This window comes from Spermophilus citellus (genome assembly GCF_964194105.1).
Source record: "Spermophilus citellus genome assembly, chromosome: 10".
Lineage (NCBI taxonomy): Eukaryota > Metazoa > Chordata > Mammalia > Rodentia > Sciuridae > Spermophilus > Spermophilus citellus.
The window spans coordinates 93,888,852-93,915,778 of record NC_138197.1 but is presented as its reverse complement, the minus strand read 5'-3'; the positions used below and the strand labels follow the sequence as shown (position 1 = coordinate 93,915,778).

Below are 26,927 nucleotides of genomic sequence, written 5' to 3'. Positions count from 1 at the left end.
TATCTTCTGTATTGATTTAATTTGGTAATTATATGTGCTGATTCTGCTGAAGAATGGTCAGTTTCCTTTAATCTAATTCAATGTCACAAATGCCATAAAATCTGTGGATCTACTTTTAAATAATAAGCCTTGGATGAAGAAAACTTGTTTTTTCCAGCCTCAGAGGGAGCTTGAATAACTGTCAACTCTGGAAGTAGACACTGGTCTCTAGTTATCCCTGCTTAGGGGACCCTGGAGGGTATTCTTCCTGATAAAAGAGATTTTCTGTTTGCTTCTTTGTTTCTCTAGAGACCACAATTCTGTTAACAAAACCACACTCCTGTTAATTATGGCAAAGCTAGTGTCTGAGACTGAAATATGTACACAATTAAGAGCATCTGCTAAGTTCAAGATACTGTAGGAAATATGAAAAGTTTCTGATGTATAATTTCTATGGACTAATAAAAGCAGCCTAATAATCTTTCAGAATGATCCAAGTTTAAGTCCACACTTGACCATTATTTGCTTCTTGAATTTTGTTTTAAAATTTAACTTATAAATATATAATTAAAATTTTTGTAAAAAATTCAAACTTTGCAGGTAGGATTCCCCATTAAGAACATCCATCCAGTGCCATTCTGGCACCCAGAAATAAGCACTGCTAAGAATATAGTGTTTCTGTCCATTTGTTCCCTCAGTTGTGCATAAAGATAGATGTGGGATTAGATCTTGCTTATTGCTGTATCACAGCTATTTGTCTTTAACATGATTCCTTGGAGATCATCCCATATCCATACATGTTGAGCTACCTCTAATTTCTAAGGCTACATTATGTACAGACCATCATTTCATGGACATTTATATTTTCTGAAATACAAGCAATGCTTCCTTGTATATTCTTCTATATCTATCCTTGTATTTTTACATAAATATTTTATCATAGTAAATTTCTAGAAGTGGAAATTTTGGATCATGGAGCTGCATTAGCTTCACATACTTCAGTATTAGAAAGCCTTGATTTTCTTCTCATCTCTCTATTTCATTATTTAAGAAAGAAAATCTGGGGTTAGAGGGTATAGCTCAATGGAAGAGCACTTGTCTGGCATGTGCAAGGCCCTGGGTTTCTTTCCTAGGAACACACACACACACACACACACACACACACACACACACTGAAAGAAAAATTGCATGAGCATAATAGGAGTGAGGCATTCCAATCTGGAAAATGTATAATGTCCTTAGAATACAAACTAAAAATAGATGAACCTCATTGGAATTATGAAAATGGTAATTCAATAGTACGAATTTTCACTAACTCTCTAAAATTCTCCCAATAATGTTAATTTTCAAATATAAAATTGTCTCACTGACTTTAATTCACAAAATAGAGGTAGCTTTCATATTTCTTCATATTTAACCCTTTAAGTTTTATAGTATAGGTCAAGGTTTCTGATCATGAATTAATAGAAGGATGAAGAGTGACTTTTCAAGGACAAATTCTGTGCCCTGTTGGTACAAAACTATAATCCCAGCCACCTGGGTGCTGAGGCAGGAGAATTGCAAGTTCCTGGCCATCCTCAGCAATTTAGTGAGACTGTCAGAAACTTACCAAGACCCTGTCTCAAAAAGGATTGGGGACAGACACTTCTTAAAAGAAGAAATAAAAATGGTCAACAAATAAATGAAAAAACATTCAACATCTCTAGCAATGAGCAAAATGCAAATCAAAACTACATTGAGATTTCATCCCACTCCAGTCAGAATGATAATTATCAAGAATATGAATAATAATAAATGTTGGCAAGAATGTGGGGGAAACGGTAAAATTTATACAATGTTGGTGGGTCTGCAAATTAATGCAACCACAGTGGAAAATGGTGTGCAATACCTTATGGAATTAGGAATAGAACAACCATATGACCCAGATATCCCACTCCTCTGTATATATCCCAAAAATTTAAAACCAGCATACTATAGTGTTGCAGCCACATCAATGTTTCAAGCAGCAAAATTCACAATAGCTAAGCTATAGAGCCAACCTAGGTGCCCTTCAACAGACAAGTGGATAAAGAAAATGTGGCATATATTCTCAATGGAGTATTTCTTAGCCATAAAGAAGAATAAAATTATGGCATTGGTTGGTAAATCGATGGATCTGGAGATTACCATGCTAAGTGAAATATGCCAATCCTCAAAAGTCAAAGGTCATTTATTTTCTTTGATCTGTAGAAGCTAATCCAAAATGAGGAGGGGAGGGTAAAAAAAGAAAGGGGGGGGGAAGGGAGAAGGAATATCATCAAAATAGCTGAAAATTCAGTAAACAATGAGGATTGAGAAGGAGAAAGGAAGCAGGAAGAAGGAGAGGAACAAGGGAATGGATCTAGCAGAAGGTTTGTATGTACATACATGAATATAGAAGAGTGAATCCCAACATCCAGTATACCCACAAGATATTGATTAAAAAATATTATAAATAAATTAGAGAAAGATCCATAGAGTAGAGAGAAGGGAGTAGGGGGAGCGAGAAGGGGGTAGGTGGGAAGTGCTAGAGACCAAATTAGAGCAAATTGTATTTCATGATTTTGTGATTATGTTAATATGTATCCTAAGTTATATATAACTGAAAAGAATAAATAAAAAAAGAACTGGGGATTAGCTCAGTGGTAAAGTGTCCCTGGCTCAATGCCCAGTCACTAGCACACACACACACAGAAGAATGAGAGACAGCAAGAGTGAGAGCGAGCAAGGAGGTAGGGAGAGAGGGAGAGAGAGAGAGAGAGAGAGAAAGAGAGAGGGAGGGGGAGAGAGTAAGTACTTTCTGTGTTGGGGTTAATGGAAATTTTGCGTACTCAATCAACATATTTAAAAATATATTCCTTTACTAATTGTGCAAAAGGAACTAAACACTGCTTTTGGTCAGTTCCTGTCCTCGGTTCTGAGGATAAAATGTTTCAGTCCCTATCTTTGAGTTACTTGTGGTCATATGGAATCAGTAACAAAAATTTGTGTAAAAACTGTTCAAATATCAGTGATCTTATTCTACAGGAGCGCAGAACAGAGATACTTAATCAATTTGTCATACGGTTTTGAAAGTCTGGCATTTGTAGGTTATAGAGCTATTTACTTTACTGCTGTCAAGGAAGAGAAAATAAGGAAAATAAAAACAAATCCATTTTTCTCCACTTTCTCTCTGCCTATTATTCATAACTGGAAATCTAGTTGAATATTTGCATTGTGGTGGGTTGATATAATACTCTCCATGGGCTCTGAAGACTTCCTCCCCAGATTGCCAATGAGGGGATGTGGTGGGAAGTGTTTTAGGCAGTTTCTGCAGCTAACCATGGATACAGGACTCATAGAGAAAAGCCTGGACTTATTGGACTCACAACCCATTTCTTAATAGAATATTTCCATTCTGAAATGCTCTGGTCTGATACATCAGCTCATGCATTCAGTTGACACCATACACCTTACTTTGTAACATACTAATTATTTAACACACTTAATTTCATTCTGTAATGCCTTTAGGAGTTGGTGGTATTACCATTGTGGAAAAGGAAGAAAAATGGCAATGTGACTCTTAACCAACCTCTCCTTAACACATACTTTAACAGAAAGAGTGGGAGCTGCTAATGGCAATATCTGGACCAATGGACCAGTTCACTTGGTTTCTTTTATATATTTTGCTATTTTTTATTTAATATTCATACTTTATCATTTAATTTCTATAATTTCCTTTTAGTTCACATCATTTTAATGCCTACCAAAATATGCTTTACCTAATTTTCCTCCTCATTTACTTATTTTTTCATTAATTCCTCCATCCTTCTATTCACTTTTCTTTCCATACTAAATAGTAATGACTGTTCCAGGAGCAGGAGATGAAAAAATCAAATATAATTTTATTCAGTCCTTAATGATTTATCAGTTAGTGGAGGAGAAATAAAGTCTCCCCCCTCTCCATTTCTTTTCTTTTTTAATTAATTTATTTATTGGCATCAGAGATTCAACCTAGGGGCACTTAACCACTGAGGCACATCCACAGCCCTTTTCTTATGTTTTATTTTGAGACAGGGTCTCACTAAGTTGTTGAGTCTGGCTTTGAACTTATGATCCTCCTGCCTCTGCCTCCCGAGCTGCTGGGATTACAGGCATGTGCCTCTGTGATTGGCTATTTTTCTTAAGATAGTTCTATCCAATCTCATATTTCCCTTTTTTAACTCCATTCAGTGAGCCAGAAACAAAAGAAGCCATTTTCTATATTCACTCAGGTTAGAATTAAGTTCAGATGAAGGGCAGGGTCCTAATGCAGGCCAAGTGTTTGTCTTTGGCTAATTCCAGGTCTTCCAAGCTCCCATGATTGCCCATTTATTTCATACTCAAACTAAATTGCTAACAAACTGGTTTTCTATATATTTCACTGGCTGCATTCTTTTGAAATCTCCCTGGATTCTCATGGTGGCCAAATTTCTTCTGATAACTTTCATTCTTTTTTCTCTTCTATGTTTTTTAACCTCTGTGGTTGTCTTGCCTACCATGGTTGCCGTCTCTCTTTTTTCTCTCCTTTGACTCAATACTTTCATTACTTAAAGCATCATCTCTAGCCTGCGACCCGCGCTGGCTTCATTAAAGAAGGTTCCAACCCTGAGCAAAACGCTAGGGAGTTTTTTTTTTTTTTTTTTTAATTACCTTTAAACCAGCTCCAGGATGGCTTCTCCTAGCTCCCGCCTCCAGCCACCTAATGTGGTAGCGAGGTTTACAGAAGGGGGGGGGGGGAAGAGAGAGAGAGAGAGAGAGAGAGAGAGAGAGAGAGAGAGAGAGAGAGAGAACGCGCCAGGGAGTGGACTTTTATTGGGGAACAAGAATTCCCGGGAAAATCCCATCCAATGAAGATTAAGGGGGGCAGCATCCCAAGGTCCCAAGGTCAGGGGCAACGACTGGGTCTTCGGGACAGTGACCAGACACGCCTCTGCATGGACAAGCCCTTGGACCTGGAGAAGGGTGGGGAATAGCTCTGACACAGCTGTGTCTAAGCACCTCTCACCCAGCCAGGTAGGTAACTCAAATCACATGCAAGGATGGCCTCCCACAATCATCAACATCAATTTGCTTTTGATAAAGGCATAACTGTAAAGCATTATCTTAAAATTCAGTAATCTCCAAAGTTCGGCTTCTGTACCGTGTGGAGGGGTTATGGGCTCTTGTTCTTTCTCTTTAGAGCTTTCCTTCTTCCCTCTCTTCAAGCTTTTAACTGCTCATGCAATTTCCCACTCGTAAGCTGATAGAAGCCAACTTCCAAGTGTGTATCATATTATTATGAAGCATACTTTTGTTCTGTCTTACAACCTTCTCATTCTAGCCTAATATCCTTAGTTTTTACACAGAGAAAAATATACATCCAGCTGTTTTTTGTTTAATCAAAACAATCATTTACTTCTGAGATGATTATGTCTTGTCATCAAAAAACAAAGTTTTTTTCTTTAACATTCTTTATTTTTTTATTATAGTGATATCACTGCCCGGCAGATTTATAAATACTTAAAACAGAAGATATTTAGGGCTATCATAATAGCAAATTAGATTATACAAATAGAAAAAAACATGATGTGGTTCTTTAAATAATACTAATACAAATATTGATAAACACAAGTATCAAATGACTTACAAAAACAGACAACACTTGGCCTCTAAAGTTTTGTGTCTTAGAATTGAATATATTTATAAGCTATTCAGACAATGTATTCCACTCATAAGCATTTGTGTAGAAATCATAAATAGGTCAAAATACACATGAACACATAAACATACACAAAACATCAATTTTCTTAGGAAGAGGAGAGTTATTACTATGAAGACTTCAGGATGATTCTCTTAAGGGGCTATAATTGCTTGTAATTTGAAACCTGTTCCAATGCATTTAATAACTTATATTATCAATCTTCTGAAAAGCACACTAGAAGTTGTTTTCAAACTTTAGTATGCATAGCATCCCCTTGGGAAGCTTGTTAAAACAGATTCCCTCTCTCCACACAATAAGGTCTGATGTCTCATGTCAGGGTGAGGAATTCACGTTTGTGTACACTCTTTGGGTATATTCTAATGAATCTAACCTTTGTACCACCCTGCTCTTCCAGGGTAGAAAACGTAAATTGTTTCCAAGTATAAGATGAATCAAGATACTACATTCCAACCACAAAGATTCTGTTGACCTTCTCACAATGTAATGGCTTCTTTAATGAACATAAACATCAGGTTCTAAAGCTCATATTGAATTGATAACTATCAAAAATATACACATACTTATGTTCTAAAATTTGTATAATGCTTTAAGTTAAAAACCCCTGAAATAGCTACCTCCTATTTTCACATATCAAACAATGTGGCTGGTACAATAGTTTAAGACAAGAGAATTCTATAGTGCAACAAAACCCAACAGCCAGTAATTAGACTCTCTAATGTGACCTTATAGCCTCATGTTAAGACCCAGCTAATAATTCTGATATATTAAAATTTCCTCAAGAATAGGGTAATCCTTTTAAAAAGGCAGAGTCTCCATGCTAGATTGGAATGTATACATCACAGTCTATACAATAGAAGGAGATATGAAAAAATCTGGGGCTCTGTAATATTATAGCCAAGAATCAATTGAGAAAGTAGAATCAAAGAAATCTAGAAGTTTTTAAAAATATTTTTCTACCATGGGATGTACAAATCTTCCCTTTCCATCAGGGTGACTTCTATATATGCCTCAAATTTCAATCTGTAGACATTTTGTCAGAGGTTTCAATGACCTCTCAGGCTAAATAAAGTTCTTTTTAGATCCTTTCGAAGTACCCTGCATTTTTTCTTCATCACATTTATGACAATTATAATTATATAACTTTTGTGTTGATGAATGAATTTCATACCTATGTCCCTGGTACACTGTGAATTTCTAAAAAGAAGGGACTGTGTCTTATCAACTGCTGTTAATTTAAGAACCTACGGCATAGGCATCTGGTACTCATTTATTGAATGAATGAATGGTAGGAAATTTTCTGATGAGCAAAGGTCTCACTCAGTATTTTATATTTATAAGTATCAATATGCACCATAAAATTATTTCTAAGCAGGCACACTGAGATTGATTTTGAAAGAGAAAACCCCTGGAAAGTTTCAAATTCGCCATAAGAATGTAGGCAGAGTTTGAAAGCACAGAATTAGTGGAAAAAAATAATGACCAAATAAAATAGAAACATAAAAGAAAATTGAAGTTTAGGTATCTTACACTTTCCAATTGCCTCACAGATAGAATTTGTACACTAAAAGTTTTGATATTTAGCCTGAAATGCTGAAGACTATGGTGAATAGTAGGGACCCAGGATGGGAAAGGTCCGTAAGTTTGTATCATTAGAATTCTAATAATATAAGATTTGGGGTTGAATCAGAAATAAATGAAACTCTAAATTCTATTGACAAAATTAGGAGTGGTTTAAGAAACAATTTATGATCCAGAATAATTGATTCTTTCCCTAAAAGATACCACCTTTTAAAGTGTTAATATTAGTTATACTAAGTCTTACAATACCTAGTTGACTTTAAGAACTGTGCACTTATTTGCACAAAGAGAAAATTGAGTGAAAACTTACTTACTATCTCACAATTCATCTGGAAAAGTTAATGGCTGGATCATAATGCTACAAAGACAGAAGATGTTCATGGGAAAGCAAGTCAAAGCCATAAAAATGGCAGTCATATGATTCCATAATCCTGATGTACCCACTGGCACACAACTCAGAAACAGTTCCATAGTTTAGGGTGCTTATCTTTAAGGTGGGTAGCACAATCCTGGTTATTTAGTCCTTTTGCATAGCCCTCACGTAAAGAAACTCAACCAGGTAAAAAAGGAGGCAATTTCCATCTTAAAACCTGGATCATCTCTTCTCAGTGGCAATGCTTGAAGAGTAGATCCTGGGGTTCCACTTTGGGTTTTGGATACACCCTATTATTTCTCAATAAAGGCTTCCTTCCACTTGACAGGCAATTTCCTTTTTGTGAGTACTTCATTTGTTTAGATGTTCAAGGAATGTTGTTCATTTAGCATGCTACATCTGAGAGCATTGTGAGAGCCCACTCGAAGTCTGCCAGTTATTTTGAAAGCTTCGAATACTGCTACAGCAATGCCTTTCATTACAACAATTGGGTTTCACATTTTCAGATCTTAAATATTAGAAGCGTGTGATCCCAGCCTAAGTAAATGAATTCCAACACATTTGTATTCTACATTTGAGAACTTGGTAAGGTAAGGGAACAGAAGCTTGTCAGGTTAGTTTCTCAGAATTATCATTTTGTGTTTTATGACTTAGGAAGAGTGACTTCAACTCTCCAGGCTTGATATTCCTCAAGTGTAAAATGGGGTGATAATAGTGTTGAGATTAATATAAATAAATCATGTAAACTGCTTTTAATAGTGCCTGGTAATGGTAGAACTATAAGTGGGATCTCTTCTTATTAGTCTGTATGAGTAGGTATGTGACCATTAATATATTATTGACTGAAGACATGAAATACAGAATTGAATTTTTTAAAAACTTCAACTTTGTGACTCTAACACTTTGAGGTTCTTTTTCAGTAGAAGACAAATGTCTTTTAATTCCTTCTGTAATTCAGTTTCTCTCCTTTCAGTCTTGTTTCCTTACTTTTCCTCACTAGATTCGCTGTATTGGACAAGTCTGCCCTTTAAGTTGATAGGATTTAATTGGTGCCATATACTACATTTTTTCATGTTTATTCCCGGTAATATCTAGAGCATTTTATTTATAAGTAGAAAGATTCTGCTAAATTTGGGTGACTTCCAAATCTCCATCAGTGTACGATGAACCTTATATTTATTGGTTTAAAACTTGATCTAATATATGACAAGTTCTATGATCACAAATAATATCTAGAACCATTGTCTAAATTTCTTTCTTTTTTTTCAGCCTGCTGTTTTTAAAAATTTGTTCAGAGTCATTTTTATGCTGTCTTAACAGGTTTTATTTTCTCATACGAATGTTTCAATAAATTATTTTCCAACATAAAGGAAAACTCCATATAATCAGAAAACTCTTGAAACATTGCATGTGCACTCTAATTAATGTTGCCTATCCATTTTTTTCTTTTATTTGAGTAGCATCTAAGCGAAATCCCCAGATATACTGATTTTTGTTTTTATTTCCAGTGATCAATGTACTTAGATTTGGATCAAAGTATATTAGGATTCAGATCTCTCTTTTTTTTTCTTTCTTTTTTTCTACAGTTTATTGCTTTTGCTTCCTTATTCTTCATCTTGGTTTCAATCACAACCTTTTGCCTGGAGACACATGAAGCTTTCAATATCGTTAAAAACAAGACAGAACCAGTCATCAATGGCACAAGTGTTGTTCTACAGTATGAAATTGAAACGGATCCTGCCTTGACCTATGTGGAAGGAGTCTGTGTGGTGTGGTTTACTTTTGAATTTTTAGTCCGTATTGTCTTTTCACCCAATAAACTTGAGTTCATCAAAAATCTCTTGAATATCATTGACTTTGTGGCAATCCTACCCTTCTACTTAGAGGTGGGACTCAGTGGGCTGTCATCCAAAGCTGCTAAAGATGTCCTTGGCTTCCTCAGGGTGGTAAGGTTTGTGAGGATCCTGAGAATCTTCAAGCTCACCCGCCATTTTGTAGGTCTGAGGGTGCTTGGACACACTCTTCGAGCTAGCACTAATGAATTTTTGCTGCTGATAATCTTCCTGGCTCTAGGAGTTTTGATATTTGCTACCATGATCTACTATGCCGAGAGAGTGGGAGCTCAACCTAACGACCCTTCAGCTAGTGAGCACACGCAGTTCAAAAACATTCCCATTGGGTTTTGGTGGGCTGTGGTGACCATGACTACTTTGGGCTATGGGGATATGTACCCCCAAACATGGTCAGGGATGCTAGTGGGAGCCTTGTGTGCTCTGGCTGGAGTGCTGACAATAGCCATGCCGGTGCCTGTCATTGTCAACAATTTTGGAATGTACTACTCCTTGGCAATGGCGAAGCAGAAACTTCCAAGAAAAAGAAAGAAGCACATTCCTCCTGCCCCTCAGGCAAGCTCTCCTACATTTTGCAAGACGGAGTTAAATGTGGCCTGCAATAGCACACAGAGTGACACATGTCTGGGCAAAGACAACCGTCTCCTGGAACATAACAGATCAGGTAAGGCACAATTTCAAATGCATGTCATTAAATACTTTATAGACCAGTATGTCCCTTAGGAAGAAGGTAGTTATTCTCATTTTCTGCAAATGTTTATGAGTTTTCAGTCCTATTCCTTCATAAAATGTGTGTTTATGTCAGGCCTGTAGACAACTAGACTGCAGCTTTTCTAAATGAACCCCCAATAGAAGTGAACATAGCTGGTCTATAGAGTTTTCTTGCTTTAGTGGGAATGCCCTTTGCTGATGGTGCCAATATTTTCTTTTGCCTGTTTGTTGCTTCTGTGCCAATGTTTCTTTGTTTCTCTGCACGACGTGATGGTATGATATTGGCCATTTTTCATCCTTCATTCTCAAAACGTTGATCTCCATATCGTTTGGCTTGGTGTGTTTGTCTCAGTTTTATCTCTGCCACATGGTGCTCTGCATCTCAACCTAACTCACAAGAAGCAGTTAATTAAGAGAAATGGATGCTTGCATATCAAAGGCCCAACCACCAAAGAGGTGATATGGAAGATAACTCTTTCAATAACAAATGTCTTTTTTAGTAATATTCTGAAGGATTGACTAAATTTTTATCATTATAAAATTAGATAGGGTAACTAAATATAACCCTTTTGGTAAGGTGAGATGATGATATGTAATATAATCACACACCATTATTTGGGCACAGATGACCTGCTTTGGACGAACAAAGATGATTTTTTTTGTGTGTGTGGATTTCCTTTTTTAATGCACTATGCATTGAGCTCTACTCTATTCCAGAATTGAATTTTGGATAATTTATTGCTTGAGATTAGCTGAATCCCTTCTCTCCTCCATTGCCATAGGTAAACTAGATTTAATTGACTCTAAGGTGACATTCAGTATGCCAAAGTGATAGTCAATAGTGTCAATTCTAGTCTATTTTACCTGGTTCAGATGGAAGGTTTTGTAGCGCAATGGTTTGACTAGTTTCTTATCCAACTATGAAAATTTAAGGTATATGCATTCCCTGTATTTGAAGCAGAATTCTTCATTTTCTTGTAGCAAAAGTGACTTATGATGAGCCCACGTGAATAATTTTGCAGCATTTAGAAATAATACCAATGAATGAAGCAAACAAATAAAAAAAGCAGGTGTTATTTTTATAGGCCCCTCCTTAGCTTCCATGAATTTTTATGAGTCAAACAGAAAATCACTGTGGTGGGAGCTCAATTGCCTTTTAAAATTTTTAGTCAGAGTCCTTATGTTCATTTAATAGACTGCTATGTGAATTCTGTCAGTATAGATACAAAAACTGTTTAGAATGTCTTCATGAAAGGGGGAGTTTAGTTGGTATTTCTGCTCTCATTAGACAGTTCTCAGAATATGCAGAGCCCTTAAGAAGGGCATGGAGAAAAGAGGGCACACTCTCATCTTGGGTAAGCACTGCAAGCTAGTATCCAGGCTGATAGGATGTGAAAGTCTTTGGCAAGCATACAGAAGTAAACAGATAGCTATTTAAAGGGCATTAAGAAGTCTATCTTGTTTCACTCAATGCTCAAAAATATTTTGCTACTTCAAAATAGAGTACCTGGACATAAAGTTTTGTGCTTTGGAATTATTTTTATTAAGATTTTTTGGGGAAATTACTTTCAAGAAATTTTCAAAAAAATTATAAAAGTATGTCTCTTAAGGAACTTCAAAAACAAATACTTGAAGAGTTTTCCCCTAACTAGACTCCATTTTAAAACACTCCTATTCGTAGTAAATGGCTAGCTCATAACAAATATGTGTGCTAATTCATTATCTCAGTTATTTTGAGTCCATACCAGTTGTGTGAAAGCCAATTTTCTTTTAGACAAAATCCAAAAAAATAGTTACTATTGCAGAAAGAACATTTTTCTCTTTTTCAATATCTTTCCATTTGCTCCATGTAGTTTTTTTTATTCTTTGTGATGAGTGATGAAAATTATTTTTCTTATCGTGATGTGATTATTGTGTTTTGTATATCGAGTGACTGTACTATGGGCATTCAGTGTAAACTCTTTGTACTGTCTCATTTCCTCATCCGTCACTGTCTGTCAATGGGCATGGCGCTGTGACCAGTGTTATCAGGTGACGACAGTACAGGAAGTGAGCCGCCATTGTCACCCCCAGAAAGGCTCCCCATCAGACGCTCTAGTACCAGAGACAAAAACAGAAGAGGGGAAACATGTTTCCTACTGACGACAGGTGATTACACGTGTGCATCTGATGGAGGGATCAGGAAAGGTAGGCATGCATTTAATCAGACCCTAACAGGTGACCTATCGATTAAGTAAGTTCTGGAAATAATATGAAATGATGTAAAATGCTCATTCATCATTTTCTGGGAAAGACACAGCATATGGTGCTCTTTACCTCTATTACATCTTCCCTCCCTATAAACATTTTGAAATACCTATCATAATAACCTACTTGGTTGTCATCTCTGAAAGGCATTTCACCTTTTTTCTTCCTTTCTTTGGCTTGTCATTTGCCTATGGGAGAAGTTGTAATGTAATATGTAAATATTAAATCACTCTTCTAATTATTTTAATATAATGTATTCAACAGTCTTTTGAAGTTATCTTTTCATTATGAAAAATTAAACACACTAACTGGTTCTATGAATAAATTTGACAGGCAATTTATGCCTAAAAAATTATAAGGTATTTTTCTTCTCAAAGTACTGAGCATACTCTAAATCTTTCATCCAATACATGGGTTGTTTTTGTTAATAGTTTATCCAAATGTCTCAAGGATTTGAAGGTACAAGATCCTTAGTCATATCTATATTTCAATCACTTGAAAAGTCACATCTATATTTGAAAATGTGCATATAGAGTTTTTCTTTAGGACCAATAAAAATAATTTTAAGTAAATTACTAGTTCTAATAGGCATTAAATAAGACCTGACAGAGAGGAATATAAATATTTGTTGAATTAATAAAAATGGAGGGGCAGGTGTCTTTTTAAATAGCATAATAAGAAAACATCTATAATGATTTCTTATGAAAACTGACTAAATTCGAATGAAAAACTACTCAAACTTTCATTTTAGTGCAACTGGATTTTTAAAATAATGTGCATATTTGTTATTCATTTCTGGTTTTTCCTGTTAGTTCATTACCCTTTTAAGTGTACACTATTTATTTTGTGATGGCCTCTTTCTCTTAAATATCTCACTACTTATGTTATACTCCTCTTTCATTTCTTCTGATCATTTGCTTTTACATCTTTAAGGCTCAAAAGAGAGTACAAAGGACACTTTTTTGTTATTTTTTGATAAGAAATATTTTGGATTCTTCTCCATTCTAATTACTTTCATTGTTTGTATATGTTACTTAAACCAAAATGTACTTCAATCATCTAAATGGGTTTGATTGTTTACTACTATACATTTACATAATGCAAAGTGTTTAAAATATTTTTGGAGATACTTAGTATCCTACCCTAGTATTTGAGCAACATATATGTACATACATTAAATAATGATAATAATACTAACATACTGAACATACTTTTCTAAGTGAAGTGCACTTCTTAACTTACTATGTATATGTACATATTTATTTGTGTACATATATAATACATATTTATATATATGTGATTAAAATACCTACATTCTTGTGCATCATCCAATAAAGTATTATATGCCATGTTCATACCAAGATTATGTATTTAAGGACCTTGCCAGAATTTTACTTCCATTTTAGATAATATTTTGTATTTTAAACTGTCTATAGAAATTATGAAAACTATAAGGTATGATTTAAATCTAAAGTTTTACTGTAAAATTGAAAAGTTTCATGAGCAAAGCAATTAATAAGATATTTAGTTTGCATGGAACAGTTGTACATGCAACTTAATTTCACAAACACAGATTCTTTCTGTCAGTGAGAATCTGAAACTTATCCATAAGCTTTTTCGGCTTTGTCTTTCCTTATTGTGTCAACTCTTTTTCGTTCTTGCTTATTTCTTTAATAGCTATGTGTTTTTTCTTCCAGACCTACTAACATTTCTGGTAACTTACTTAAACATTTTAGTGTGTTATCTTTCATATCTACCATAAATTCATTATTTCTTCTTCTTTTTCCTTTAATGTAGGTTATAAATTCTTTTTTTCTACTCAGAAATTTATTTTGTGTAGAATACCTTCATGTAACTTTAAATTTGGTCTCTCTATTGATTTTATTTTAGAGTTCTAAATCTTCCCCCTTATAATAGTGTATGAAAATTTACTGGATTCCAATTACATTTGTTTAACCTACAAATATGAAGGTATTTAGGCATAAGTTTTAAGAAAATTTAAAGGTTCCTTTAAAAACAATCTCCTTATACCTACTACCTATGTTTTAATTTAAAAGAAAGCATATTAGCTACAATAAAACTATTCACGGATAGTACATATATAGTAAGTTTTACATTGTTCTAAATAAGCACATGCTCTTAAGAACCAAATAAAATGCATGTCATGTATGCTGATGTGTATGTGGAAAGAGTGTGTTCATATTCCCTTTCCTAATCAGTCCAGCTTTACTCTGTCATAGAGCTCATATTGCAATCTATATCCATATCTGTCTTGGACTCTCATATATCAATGAATCAAAGAAGCCACTTCTCCTCTTCAGCAAAAGGAGGAGGAATAGCAATGGTTCTTCTCTGGAGGGATTATGAAAAATAATTAAAGAAATAAGTAGCTGCAAATAACATAAAAATAAGCACAAGACTCATTTTTTTTTCTTCCATGATCAGCAAGTACACTGTGGGCTAACGAGAACCCAAAGAGTGTGTTATGTAGCCTTAAGGATGCAAAGAGTTCACTGGAATTGTGTGGACTTGATCAACTTTGGTTGCCCAAAAGGATGTTCATTTTCCTGCTCAATAACATTGTTCTACAGAGTTATAAGAATGCTCATTTCTGAAGCTGTGTAATATGATTGCTATTTTTTAGTCAATAGCTGTCCTGCTTCTAACTTTATACTAGGCACTCCCCATCTCATTTAATTATCTCTAATATTTTATAATAAAAGAAACTATATGAATCCCTTGATGGGGATTGCTTGAGTGGGTAAGGAAAGCCTTTGGGCTAATGTTTGTGAGAGGCTGTTTTGTCCATGGCAATTTTCAGCAAAAGATTAGGAAGAAAGATAATGGCAAGAAAAGGTGAATTAAACTATTATTATTATTTTTTAAAATTCCTGGGTGCAAGGGGAAGGAGAAAAAGTTAGCTGAAAACAGTATATTGTCAAATTCAGATTTATTTCACTGAAATTATGACTCAATTTATAATTCTTTTACTTCATTTTTAATTTACTTTTAATTTCATCCAGATGATGAGACCTGGGCATTCCATTCTTTACCACCTGGATAATGGCACTGAATGCCATTATTTAAGAATCATCCTTTTAACCCTATAAAGCTGAAAAAATATATGCTGGAAAAAGATTTGTCCACTTCAAGTTAGGCATAATTTATTAGCTTACTAAGTAATAAAATGAAAAGAAAAAATAGCTCATTTTTTTCTTTTATTTTCAGAAAAACATTCTGAAATTTAAAAACATGACGTCCATATCTTACTTATATTGCTTTGCCCAATTCCCAAGCATTCTGGTATTCTATTTGCCAAAATTAGGTCAAGACTATCCATAATGTGGGTGAGAATATTTGTGATAGCTGTTTTAATTTTTTGGGGGGATGACATCTTTAGTGAATTTCATTTTTTTTTAGATTTATAAATTGTCTCAATATTGAGTTCTTTATAAACAAATTCTTTGAGCTCAAAAATAGCACGTTTGATTATACCCTGCATGGTATTGTTTGTCTCTGTCTATTTTCTGGTTGAATTCAACTGACGTCTGTGCATTTTTTCATAAAAGGCTATGAAAAATCCCGAAGCTTAAACAACATAGCGGGCTTGGCAGGCAATGCTCTGAGGCTCTCTCCAGTAACATCACCCTACAACTCTCCTTGTCCTCTGAGGCGCTCTCGATCTCCCATCCCATCTATCTTGTAAACCAAACTGCACCAGTCAGCTAAATTGTATTAACTCAAGTACTTTTTACCCCATAATGGAAATAATTAAATGTAGAGTTACTTCAGGTTCCATTAATACAGTGTAAGTCCTGCATGATACTACTATTTGAATTCAGAAATGCCACTTGAGTAGTTAACCAATCTTATTCTGGCTTCAACGATTATCTAAAGTCATGCTACTACTTCTCCATATTAATTGCCCTGATTTCTGTTTGCAATAAAATGACAGCTAGTGTCAGGTATTGGCCAGTATACTAATACATAAACATATTTCAGGGAGATATATTTAAAACAGTGTGCATCCAAATGCCAACCACTTCACTGGAACTTCATTTCTTGTGACTCTAAACCATTCTGAAGATGTCCGGGATCCAATCTCGATTGCACAAAATAATGACTCTGGTCAGCTCATAAACATGGACCATCTTGTCTCTATCATCTGAAAAGCAGTGTTGCAGTTTGGGAACTGTGGATGGCTCAGGATATGTGTACGTTCATCGAACCATCCTCCTGATATGAAATCACTCACTGGTTGACTGTTCTGCATGGATTGTGGGACAAGGAGGGTGAATTTTTCCTTGATGTTTCTTTTCTCCGTATTCTTTGATAAAAATATTTGTTTAAAATACTTTAAGTTCTTAATTGATTGACTTCAAAAGTGCTATCTTGGAGTTCTGAATGTCTTTGGTTGTTTGTACACAGATAACTGCAAAGAGGTTGTCATTACTGGTTACACGCAAGCTGAGGCCAGATCTCTTACTTAATGACTTGGGGAAGGCACAAAACATGAGAGAAAGGTAACTGCCAACCAGGCTTGCATTGTTTAGTCAGGAATTACTGCTTGGTACTGGAGTCATTTTCTTTTTTTTCCTGTCCCAGAATTTGTCATCATTTTCAGAGACAGAGTGACAAATATCACCCAAAGCTTTTGGCCCCTTCCTTTATTTTTACTTATTAATTTTTGTGCAAATGTCAAAGGTCACTGGTGTTCACAGGAGGCTTTTTTGACTAGCCTTAAAATTCTGAATCAAAGGACTAATCAGATTTTCATGCAGTGTTTAATCAGGTGCTTTGTCTTGTATGTTGTTTCCGTCTGTCTTAGCTCCCTGTCCTAACTGTATTTGCCATCTGTCTCCATGAATTGTAGAAATGCCTTGAGAAAGTGTTCATGATTTCAGTAGTGGATCCCTCATCCAGTCTCCCTGTCTCCTTGGCTATTTGGAGTAGCCTCTCTGCTTTGTGTACAAATTAATGATGCCCTGTAAACTACCTAAGCTAATCGCACTGTGAAAATTTTCGACAAGCAGGATTTAAGCAGCAATCTCACCACAGCACTTGGTTGCCTGCTGCAATGTCAGTTTCTACTACCTAGCAACCAGCATTCGTCACTACACGCCAACAAAATCCCTAGGGAGTCTTAGTCTGAGTAGAAGAAAGTCTGTTTACACATCCTTACCAAATGCAATAGCACTAGTGTGTCTGGTGTATCGGGCATGTGAGGGAAGAAAATGCCATAAGATAAACTGAGAAATTTAAAAAAATATATTTTTAAGGCACTTAGGATCCTTGAGATTATAGAGTAATTCCTAGTTCTCATGGTTATTTTTTGATAGGAAGACAACTGTCATTTTTATTATTGGCCAAGAAATATCTAATATTCTATATCCCTGAGACCTACAGCATGACCTGCATGTCAGAGATCTTGTACAACAATGTATTTACCCAGACGAAATATCTATATTTAGAGATACTATGATCATTTTGATAAAAACCATACATAGAGTGTTGTAATTACCCACAGATTTATGGTAAAGGAATTAATATGCTGTCTGGTGCTGCTGTTATTGACTGCAGTGTTGTACAGAATTTATCATGGATTTTTGACTGCTGAAAAAGGGACAGTGGAATTTAGCCATACCAAGGATTGTACTGGAAACAGGCTTCTGCTGCAGCATGTGCCCTGATGTGACCAAGTTATACGTGGAGGAGGTCCTCGCATCTTCACGAGGCATTTAAAGCTTATAAAAGGACTGTGGCTGGAACTCATCTGGTGCTCCCCATATGAGTGTTCTGCTTGTAGGACTGACGAGTGTCCATGAAACAACTGTAAATACCAACACGTATGCATGGGTCAATGCCCTTGGCCATCCCACGTCAAGGGAAGCCAAACTCATGATCAACATCTTCGAAGCTTCAAGTAAGGCCCATGCTGCTTTGAATTACTCCTCATGGGCCTGCTATAGGTTGTGCTGTGAATTATACAAGGCAGTAATACTGATTTAGTATAGGTCTGTTTTAATTTCTCTTATTTCTACTGTATGGGTTGGATTCATAAGCATTGACTATATTGTTCTCTTATAAACCTCTTATGTTATCAGCTTGTCAATTACGTTGCAACCTTTTTACTTGTCTATTTATCAAAACTGACCTATTTTTAGTCACATATTTGTTTTATTCTGGAAAATTGTTATGGCTTAAAAGAAATTCATGAACAGTGTTCGTAGTTTTAAGTCTTTTGTCGTTGTGACCTCAATTATAAATATTAAGAAATATAAAATTCTGGCAATGAAAGTATTTTTTTATTAAATGATCAAGGAACAATGTCAGTATATTGTAGTATATTAATCAAATTATATCGTAAAATGTATATTTTGCATAAAAGAGATATTCTTCAATCAATTAATTTTTGTGAGTTTTGTGGCAAATGAAGCTTGTACTTGTCTTTAAAACTGTTGCAATTGAAACTATATAAGAATTTTTCATCTTGCTTAATCAATATTTCTGGACTCTATTAGTTCCCCTGGGATTCTGAATATAATATATAACCTAAATATGACCCCCTGTATCGTGGACCTTTTGTGAACATTTCAAGATGCATGCACAACCTTGGTGATAACCGATGGACATGTAACTAACTGAAATGAAGAATAAAAGGCAAATGAACTGGGGATGAACTTGAATTTATCTGATTAAATTATTCATATTCTTTCCTTGGCTTCTTTCTTTGTGTTGCAGTTTTCACAGGCTTTACTATTTTTATGTTTTATGGCACCATAACAGACACTCATACATAATAAAGAATTTGTGATGAAAGAATTTCATGCAGCCCTCACTTTCATTCAAGTCTTAGATGTACAGCCAGTGCTTTCCTCTTCCTTTTCCTCCTCTTGCTTGGCCTGCCTAATTTCTCTCTCAATTCTCAGGTTGTAAAACTATTACTTCTTATGCTCTCCAATATTTAGATGGCATTTTATAATTAATAATAAACTTTTACTTAATTTTCCCAACTTAATCATCACTATTCTAGAGCCAAATATTTTTGCTTTCATCTTATTGTTAGTAAAGTTAAGGCTCAGGAGGCAGCACTGTTTATTTATGTGTTTGCCACAGATAATTGTCCCTGCCATAGTTTCTTATGATTTAAATATTTACAGAGCCTCTTGTTGTAAATACTCCATCATACAGATGGCTTCTGTCTCAGCTTTGGGATATGAACCTCTGTTTCAGCCACATATCACACATAGATGGAATTCTATTTATATTGTGAGGATATGTGTATATTTGCCTTGTGAAATTCTTTGACAACATCCAGGAGTAGGAGAAGAATACAATGAAAGAGAAAAAATGTCAAAACCAAGCCTTTTCTGGAACATCAGCAAAATTTTTCTTTATCTAAAAATGTTCAGTGTTGATTATTAAGATACTATTTTAAAAAACTAAGATTAGAAAAGGGAATATGTCCAAATATAATTACTTATAAATTGTTTCTAATGATGGTGTCAAGTAGGATTTACTCTCAGAAGGAAAAATATCTAGGAAAGGGAATGAAGGCATTTGAATAGATGATAATTGCTCTCAAATTCTGATTAAAAATCAGGACTTAATAGTCATGACTGAAAAATGAAGACATTCATTTTGTCTTTGAAATAAATCACAAGATAGACTAATAGACTAGCTATAGTGAACTTATCTTAGAAAGACAATGAATATGTTAATAGACTATTTTACAGGGTCTCCAGAGAATTCACTACATGCTTAAAAACATTTAGAGATAGCTGAATCCATTAAAGTATTGAAATTCCTAGGAGTTTAAAATGACTAAAATATGTGGTTAAAAATATAACCTTACTTAAAAAAGTTCTTTCCCTTTTTTTATTCCCAATTTCTAGAGCCCAAATTTAATTATCTACATGATTAAGCATTATTAAATGATAGATCTATACTAATTTTCTCTAACATGGTTCAGAATCCTTAATATTGTTTTAAAATTTTATAATTTCCCATTCTCTCTTACACTAACTTTATTTTGAAGATATATGTTTCATTATTATCTAATATTAAATGATGTAATTTAGTATCACATTCTTTCTTTTATTATTCATCACTGTGCAAGTGACTGATGACTAAATATGCAATTTGAACATTAAGATTTTCAAAAAAATCTGACCATCTTCATTGAGAATCCCAGGTAGCCTAACATTCACTTTTTTCCCCTCCTAACATTCACTTTTTAAAATACAATTTAGTTTCTAAAGTAGTTTCAGCTTCACAACAAAATTGAACAGAAGATACACAGAGTTTCATTGTATCCTTGCCCCTTATATGAACTTCTTTCCCCAATATGAATATCCCATACTACAATAGTACATCTATTGCAATGCAATGAACCTGCTCTTATACGTCGTTGCTTTCGAAGTCCACAGTTTATGTACACTGTAGATGTTGTACATTTTATGGAATGTCCTATCAAAACTTATGGTTTGTTTCCCAGGGCAACAATGTCCATGGGTGAGGCCTTTGGGAAGTTATTGGATCATGAGGCACCTATTTCATCAATGGATTAATCCATCCAGGGGAATAGATTACTGGGGGTCAGGGGGTGGTATTTAGGCACATGGAACATAATTGGAAGAATTAGATCACTTCTTATATACATATTTATGTGTGTGTGTGTGTGTGTGTGTGTGTGTGTGTGTTGTGTATGTGTATGGAAGAAGGGGAGAGATAGGAAATAAAGATATTTATTTTAAAGAATTATTCATGTTGCAGTTTGATCTATAAATGGTCCCTGAAAACCTCATATTTTGAAAGCATGATCTCCAATATAGGAAGGCTCAGAAGTAGGAGTTTTAGGCAATGATGACAGCTATAACTTCATCAATGGATTAATCCACTTGATGGATTAATAGCTTGAATGAACTTCAGGGTGGTAGTCTACTGGGGGTGTGTTCTTGGGGATTATATTTTGTTCCTGGTTCTTTGCACGTAAGTTCTTTCCTCACCTTCCACCATATTCTCTCTTTCTCTGCTTCTTGGCTGCCAACAGCTGGGAAGCTTTCCTCCCTCATGCCCTTCCATCATGATATTCTGTCTCATGTCAGACCCAGGGCAATGGAGTCAACCAACCACAAACTAAGATCTCTGAAACTGAGAGCCCCAAAGAAATATTTTCAAGTTGTCAGGTATTTTGGTCACAGCAATGAAAAGCTGATTAATACAGCTCATGAAATTATGGAGCTGTTATCTGCAAGATAGAGATCCAGGAAACTGGCAGTGTATTTCCAGTTTGGGTGTGAAGGCCTGAGCAAGAAAAATTGGTGGTATAAGTTCTAGTCCAAGTCAGAAGGCTTTAAGACTGGAATGCTGATGCTGTAAATTTCAGGCCAAATCCAAAGACCTGAGAGCCAGTTATGCTGGTGATTCAAGTCCCAGCCTAAGTGCAGGAGAAGACTGATATCCCAAATGAAACCGTCAGCCAGACAGATTGAATTGTTCCTTTCTCCACCTTTTGGTTCCATTCAAGCACTCAACAGATTGAATTATACCCACCCACATTGGGGAGGGTAATCTGCTTTATTCAGTCTACTGATTCAAATGTTAATCTCTTTCAGAAATACCCTCAGAGAAACATCTAGAGAAAATGTTTAACCAGATTTCTGGCCTAGTAAAATTGACACATAAAATCACATGTCCAATCCTTGTTACCTTCACACCCAGAAGCATCTCCACAAGTTGTACTTAATTTATAAACAAGGACAATACAAAGATCGTAATTCTGATTAACATAATGAAAATGAACATCTGTAACTACAGATTTCACAACAATAGGTTCAACCAACCACAGAATGAAAAAAATATTAGGAAAAATAGCCTCACTACTAAGCTTGTACAGACATTTTTCTTGTCATTATTTTCTGAATAACACAGTGTAACAATGCTCTACATAGCACTTACATTGTATTAGATATATAAATAATGTATAAATTATTTAAACTGCATAGGAAGATTTGCATAGGTTATATGTAGACGCTAAGGGACTTGAACGTATGCAGATTTTGGTAACCTGGGGCATAGTGTTTGAAACCAGTCCCTCATGGATACTCTGCATCCATCTGTGAAGTTGACTGTGATAACCGTTCTGCTTTCATCTGAAAATATACTAGCTTCCTCTCCAGAAGAGGAAGTAAAATTCTTCAATAATAATTATTCTTCTCTTTGGCATCCAATAGCTTAGATACTATAACATAGAATCAATAATACTTAAATATATGATCTAAAATCTTTGCATATCATATTGCATGATAAATGAATAAGGAAGGGAAAACTATTTTCTACACACATATAGAACACAGGCATTGCAAATTAAGGAGGGAATGCTAATGACATGATCATACTGACCTTTGTAACAGTCTTTTCCTACCATTCAATCTATACTCCTTTGCCTTCCACAAGGTAATTGTTTTTTTTTTCTTTTACCTGTGTGATGATAACTCTGATCTTCAGTAGTTCTACCGGGACAGTGTTGTCATAATTTTCCATTGAATTTAATCACCAGATATAATAATAACAGATGTCCTAAGGGATGTTTTCCAGACATATTCCTCCTTGCCTGTAGAGTTTTAGTCCAATTTCCCTTAGTAGTCAGGACCAGTCAGCCTTACAGCACAGCACAGTAGCTCTCTTCTTTGTATTCTGATTAAGAGGCATGAGGAGTCCAAAGTGATTAGACAGTAGTCTTTGGCTCATTATGGAGCCTGGTAGAAATATTTTTTCATTAAAAGTAAGAAATATACACCAGCAGAGCATAAAGTTGTAGGAAGCAGAATCAAAGATTTTGCTAATAGGCTACTATGAGTAATGGTGTCTTTTCCATTTTCACTCCTTGTTTCCTGGAACTATGTATCCTACCTATAGGATAAAGATCACCACAAATTAGATATGGTTTCAGGACATATAAAGCCTTCTACAGAATCTGCCCCAGCCCTGAAAGCTGTTGCTAAATAGCTAGAACTATAAACATCAAAACGTTATTTGCCACACTCACAAATCAGTAGATTCTGGACGGTGGGGATCATAGAAAGAACAGCTGATTACATGAGAATGAGCCCGTTGCCACCCTTCTTTGGATGCATAGTGAGTTCCTTGGTCAGAATCAATGCTCTGTGAAATACCATGATGGTGGATAAGGCACTGTGTGAATCCACAGATGATAGTGTTGGTAGAAGCACTGCATGCAGAGAAGGTAAGTTCATATCCAGAGTAAGTCTCTATTTCAATAAGAATAAATTATTCACCCTAATGGTGGTGGTCCATATAATCAACCTGCCACAAGCTACTTGGCTAATCAGCCCAGGGAATAATGTTATATCAGTTACTCAGTGTTGGTCTCTTCTGCTGGAGCCTGGGCACTTGGCAGTGGCCAGGGTTAGATGAGTCTTGATGAGTGAAATCTGTGCATAACCTCCATCCCTGCCACCATGGAATCTTTGCTCAGAAACACAATGGGTAATGACAGCCATTAGACAGACTGACTGATATTGACAGAATAAGTAGTCCTATCCACTTCACAATTAAAATACTTTTCTGATGAGTTCACTATTGGTAAGCATTCACAGAGCACACAAGTATCTTCACACTTTCTCCCATTCAAAAAAATTGAGGTGTGTCACCAGTTTTCCAATTATGTTCCTTCCAGGTTCCTGACCAACCAGCTAAACCATTGGTTCACAACTCACGTATCACTCTATATTTGTTCGGCTATTTCTCCTTCAAAACAAGAGGAACAGCCAGATTTGCTAGATAATGCATACTGGAAGGAATTCACTTACCACTGCCCCTTGGGGGAGGTTCCAGAAAGGGGTCTGTGGTGCTAATGCTGTCCACTTGCAGGTGGTACCCACATGTGATGCTGAATCATTTATATACCAGACCAAAGTCTTTTTGTCTGCTAAGTAATAGCAGCAGAATTCTTCATGAGGCCAGATGTGCAGGTTAGGGGATGGAAGGCAGTATAGCAGGAGCTGATACAGTGGGCTTATGAGCTACTTCTTCATGTAACTTACTTGTGCCTTCTGGGTCTCTTGGGGTGCTATCCCTTATACACTGCTTGATTTTGATAGTGAAAAACTTCTGTGCATTCTAAACTTAATGACTGGATGTGTCAGATAATGCTCAATTCATAATAGGAAGTTCAAGTTGCAGGGTAATTTGGTGGCCCCCAAATTCAGTCTTTACTAGGCCCTATAGCAGGCCAACATATATTTCTCAAAAGGAGAGGACTTATCTATAGAAGATAGCACAGCTTTCCTCCAAAATCTTAAGAACCTGTGCTATGATTTGTCTGTAGTTTCCTGCCAAAAGCTGTGGACAGCATCCTTATTTGTCACTGACACTTTAAGCACAGTTGATTTACTAGATCATGTGGCCCAAGTGACAAAATAACTTGGGCAGAAGCCTGGATCTGTTGCAAAGCCTTCTTTTTCTCTGGGTGCCACTCAAAACTAGCAACTTTTTGGACCAACCTCAAAAATCTAAATCTAAACCCTCCCTGGTCACTGTACCTCACTTTCAGCTGTTGCAGTGCCAGATGCAACAACTTCTCCTTTACCTTAGAAAGAATATCTCGATGATATGGCACACACCACTAGACTTCTGGAAGTTTCACTGAGGTATAAGACTGATTTTTGTCAGATTTATTTCCCACCTTTTGACATACAAATGTCTTACCAATAGGTGTAGAGTAGTGGTGATATTTTGCCCCTAAGATCCAATTAACAAAATGTCATTGATGTCATGGTCCAGTGATCTTGTGAAGGGAAAAGTGATTAAATCTTGCCAGCTGAAATCATACTGCTTTTAATGGGTCTTATCGATAAGTATGGATGAAAAGACCTTTGTCAGATAATAGCTGCATACTTAGTATCAGGATATGTATTAATTTACACAAGCAATAAAACCACATCTGGTAAAGCAATCATGGTAGTAATAATTCATTGTTACATTAATAACTCATCCTCCAATATCAGAATAATTCTTTATTATATTAATAGTTTACTGCCCAAGATCCATCTTTCTTCTGCATAAACCATACAGGCTAGTTGAAAGGGGATTTTGTAACAATCACCACCCTTCCAACTTTCAATTCTTGGATGGTGGCAATGCCTCTAGGAATTCAGGATCGATTTTGGTTTACTAGCAGTTCTTATGGGTTCCAGTTGACTATTCCCACCATCATAGCACTTACTCCACAGGGCATGTAATCAGTGTAGGGATTCTGCCAGCCACTGAACATATCTATTAAAATTATGCATGCTGGATCGGGAAAAATAACAACCATTCCATTAGGAATCCCCCAGACCCACTGTAGGATGGACCTGAGCTCCATTAATTCTAGGAAAACCCAAACTCCATAGAGTCTTACTTTGTCTTTTGAACTAATGTCAATTTTATTTTTCCTGAAATTGGTTGATTCCAAGTTTTGGCAATTATGAATAAAGCTGCGATGAAACACAACTGATGGACCCTTTGTTAAGATTATGTTTAGTTTACACTGATTTTAAAAATTTGATTATCTTATCTAGTTAACAAGGTTTTAGTTCTCCTAATTCATCTTCTTTTGTGTGGGTTGTATATTAAATATATTATATTAAATATATTGGCTTATTACCCACCAGCATACTTTTTTCTTTTTAAAAAGAAAGTTGTCCTTTAAGAAGAGATGTAAAAATATAATTTTTCATTTCATCAATTTGCCTCTTACCATTTTGTTTTTATCTCATTATTTCATTTTGTTTATATATATATATATATATATATATATATATATATATATATATATATGTTTGTTTGTATGTGTGTGTGTGCACAAGTAACTTATCATTCATCATGCCTCAATTTGGTCTCCATCTACCTTTTTAGTCTCAGTTGCTCTACTGAATCCTAACTACATACATCTCATGGGAGCACACCAGATCAGCTGAACAGTGAATTTCTGCCACTGAAAAATTCCATCTATCATATTAGTTTCTAAGCATGGCTCTACATCAGAATATTGTTGATGCCCTTTAAGGTAAAAAAAGTGCTCAACTCAAATCCTTTTGAAATAAAGGGAATCTGAATAAGGCCTAGGCATATATTATTTAAAAAATAAGTCTATGAACACATACTAGTAACAACCTAAAGGAAAAAGTGCAAACAAAAAATCATCCACAGGTGTCTGTCTTGTTTAGTATGTCCTATCATGGAAAAGAGATACTTGAAATTGCATGTAACAGGATAGAATTCTTTTCTAGATATTTTTTTACTACATAGATGAGTGTCTTAGCAATTAAAAATGTAAAAAGGAAGCATAATATTACATTAGATTGATGTTCTATACTTATCCATTCATCTAAGCCATTAATGACTTCTTTTTACTGTTTAATAAGTAAAAAGTATGGATCAT

The 26,927-nt window shown here is 35.4% G+C and overlaps 1 protein-coding gene across 11 annotated transcripts in view; it reads left to right on the top strand.

Moving 5' to 3' along the window:
- Positions 1-18,168, top strand: part of KCNC2 (potassium voltage-gated channel subfamily C member 2) — a gene marked incomplete at both ends in the record, with an annotated part of 194,272 nt that extends 176,104 nt beyond the window's left edge. Inside the window, 3 exons of one of the 11 annotated variants that reach the window (XM_081310923.1) lie at positions 9,257-10,184; positions 12,254-12,418; positions 18,059-18,168. In XM_081310923.1, coding sequence (XP_081167049.1) covers positions 9,257-10,184; positions 12,254-12,418; positions 18,059-18,168 — 1,203 coding nt within the window. Of the gene's footprint in view, positions 1-9,256; positions 10,185-10,583; positions 10,731-12,253; positions 12,419-15,501; positions 15,543-16,047; positions 16,185-16,906; positions 16,969-18,058 lie in introns of those variants that run through there. The other 10 variants (XM_081310926.1, XM_081310925.1, XM_081310924.1 and 7 more) reach the window with 10 other exon arrangements.
- Positions 18,169-26,927: the final 8,759 nt, after the last annotated feature.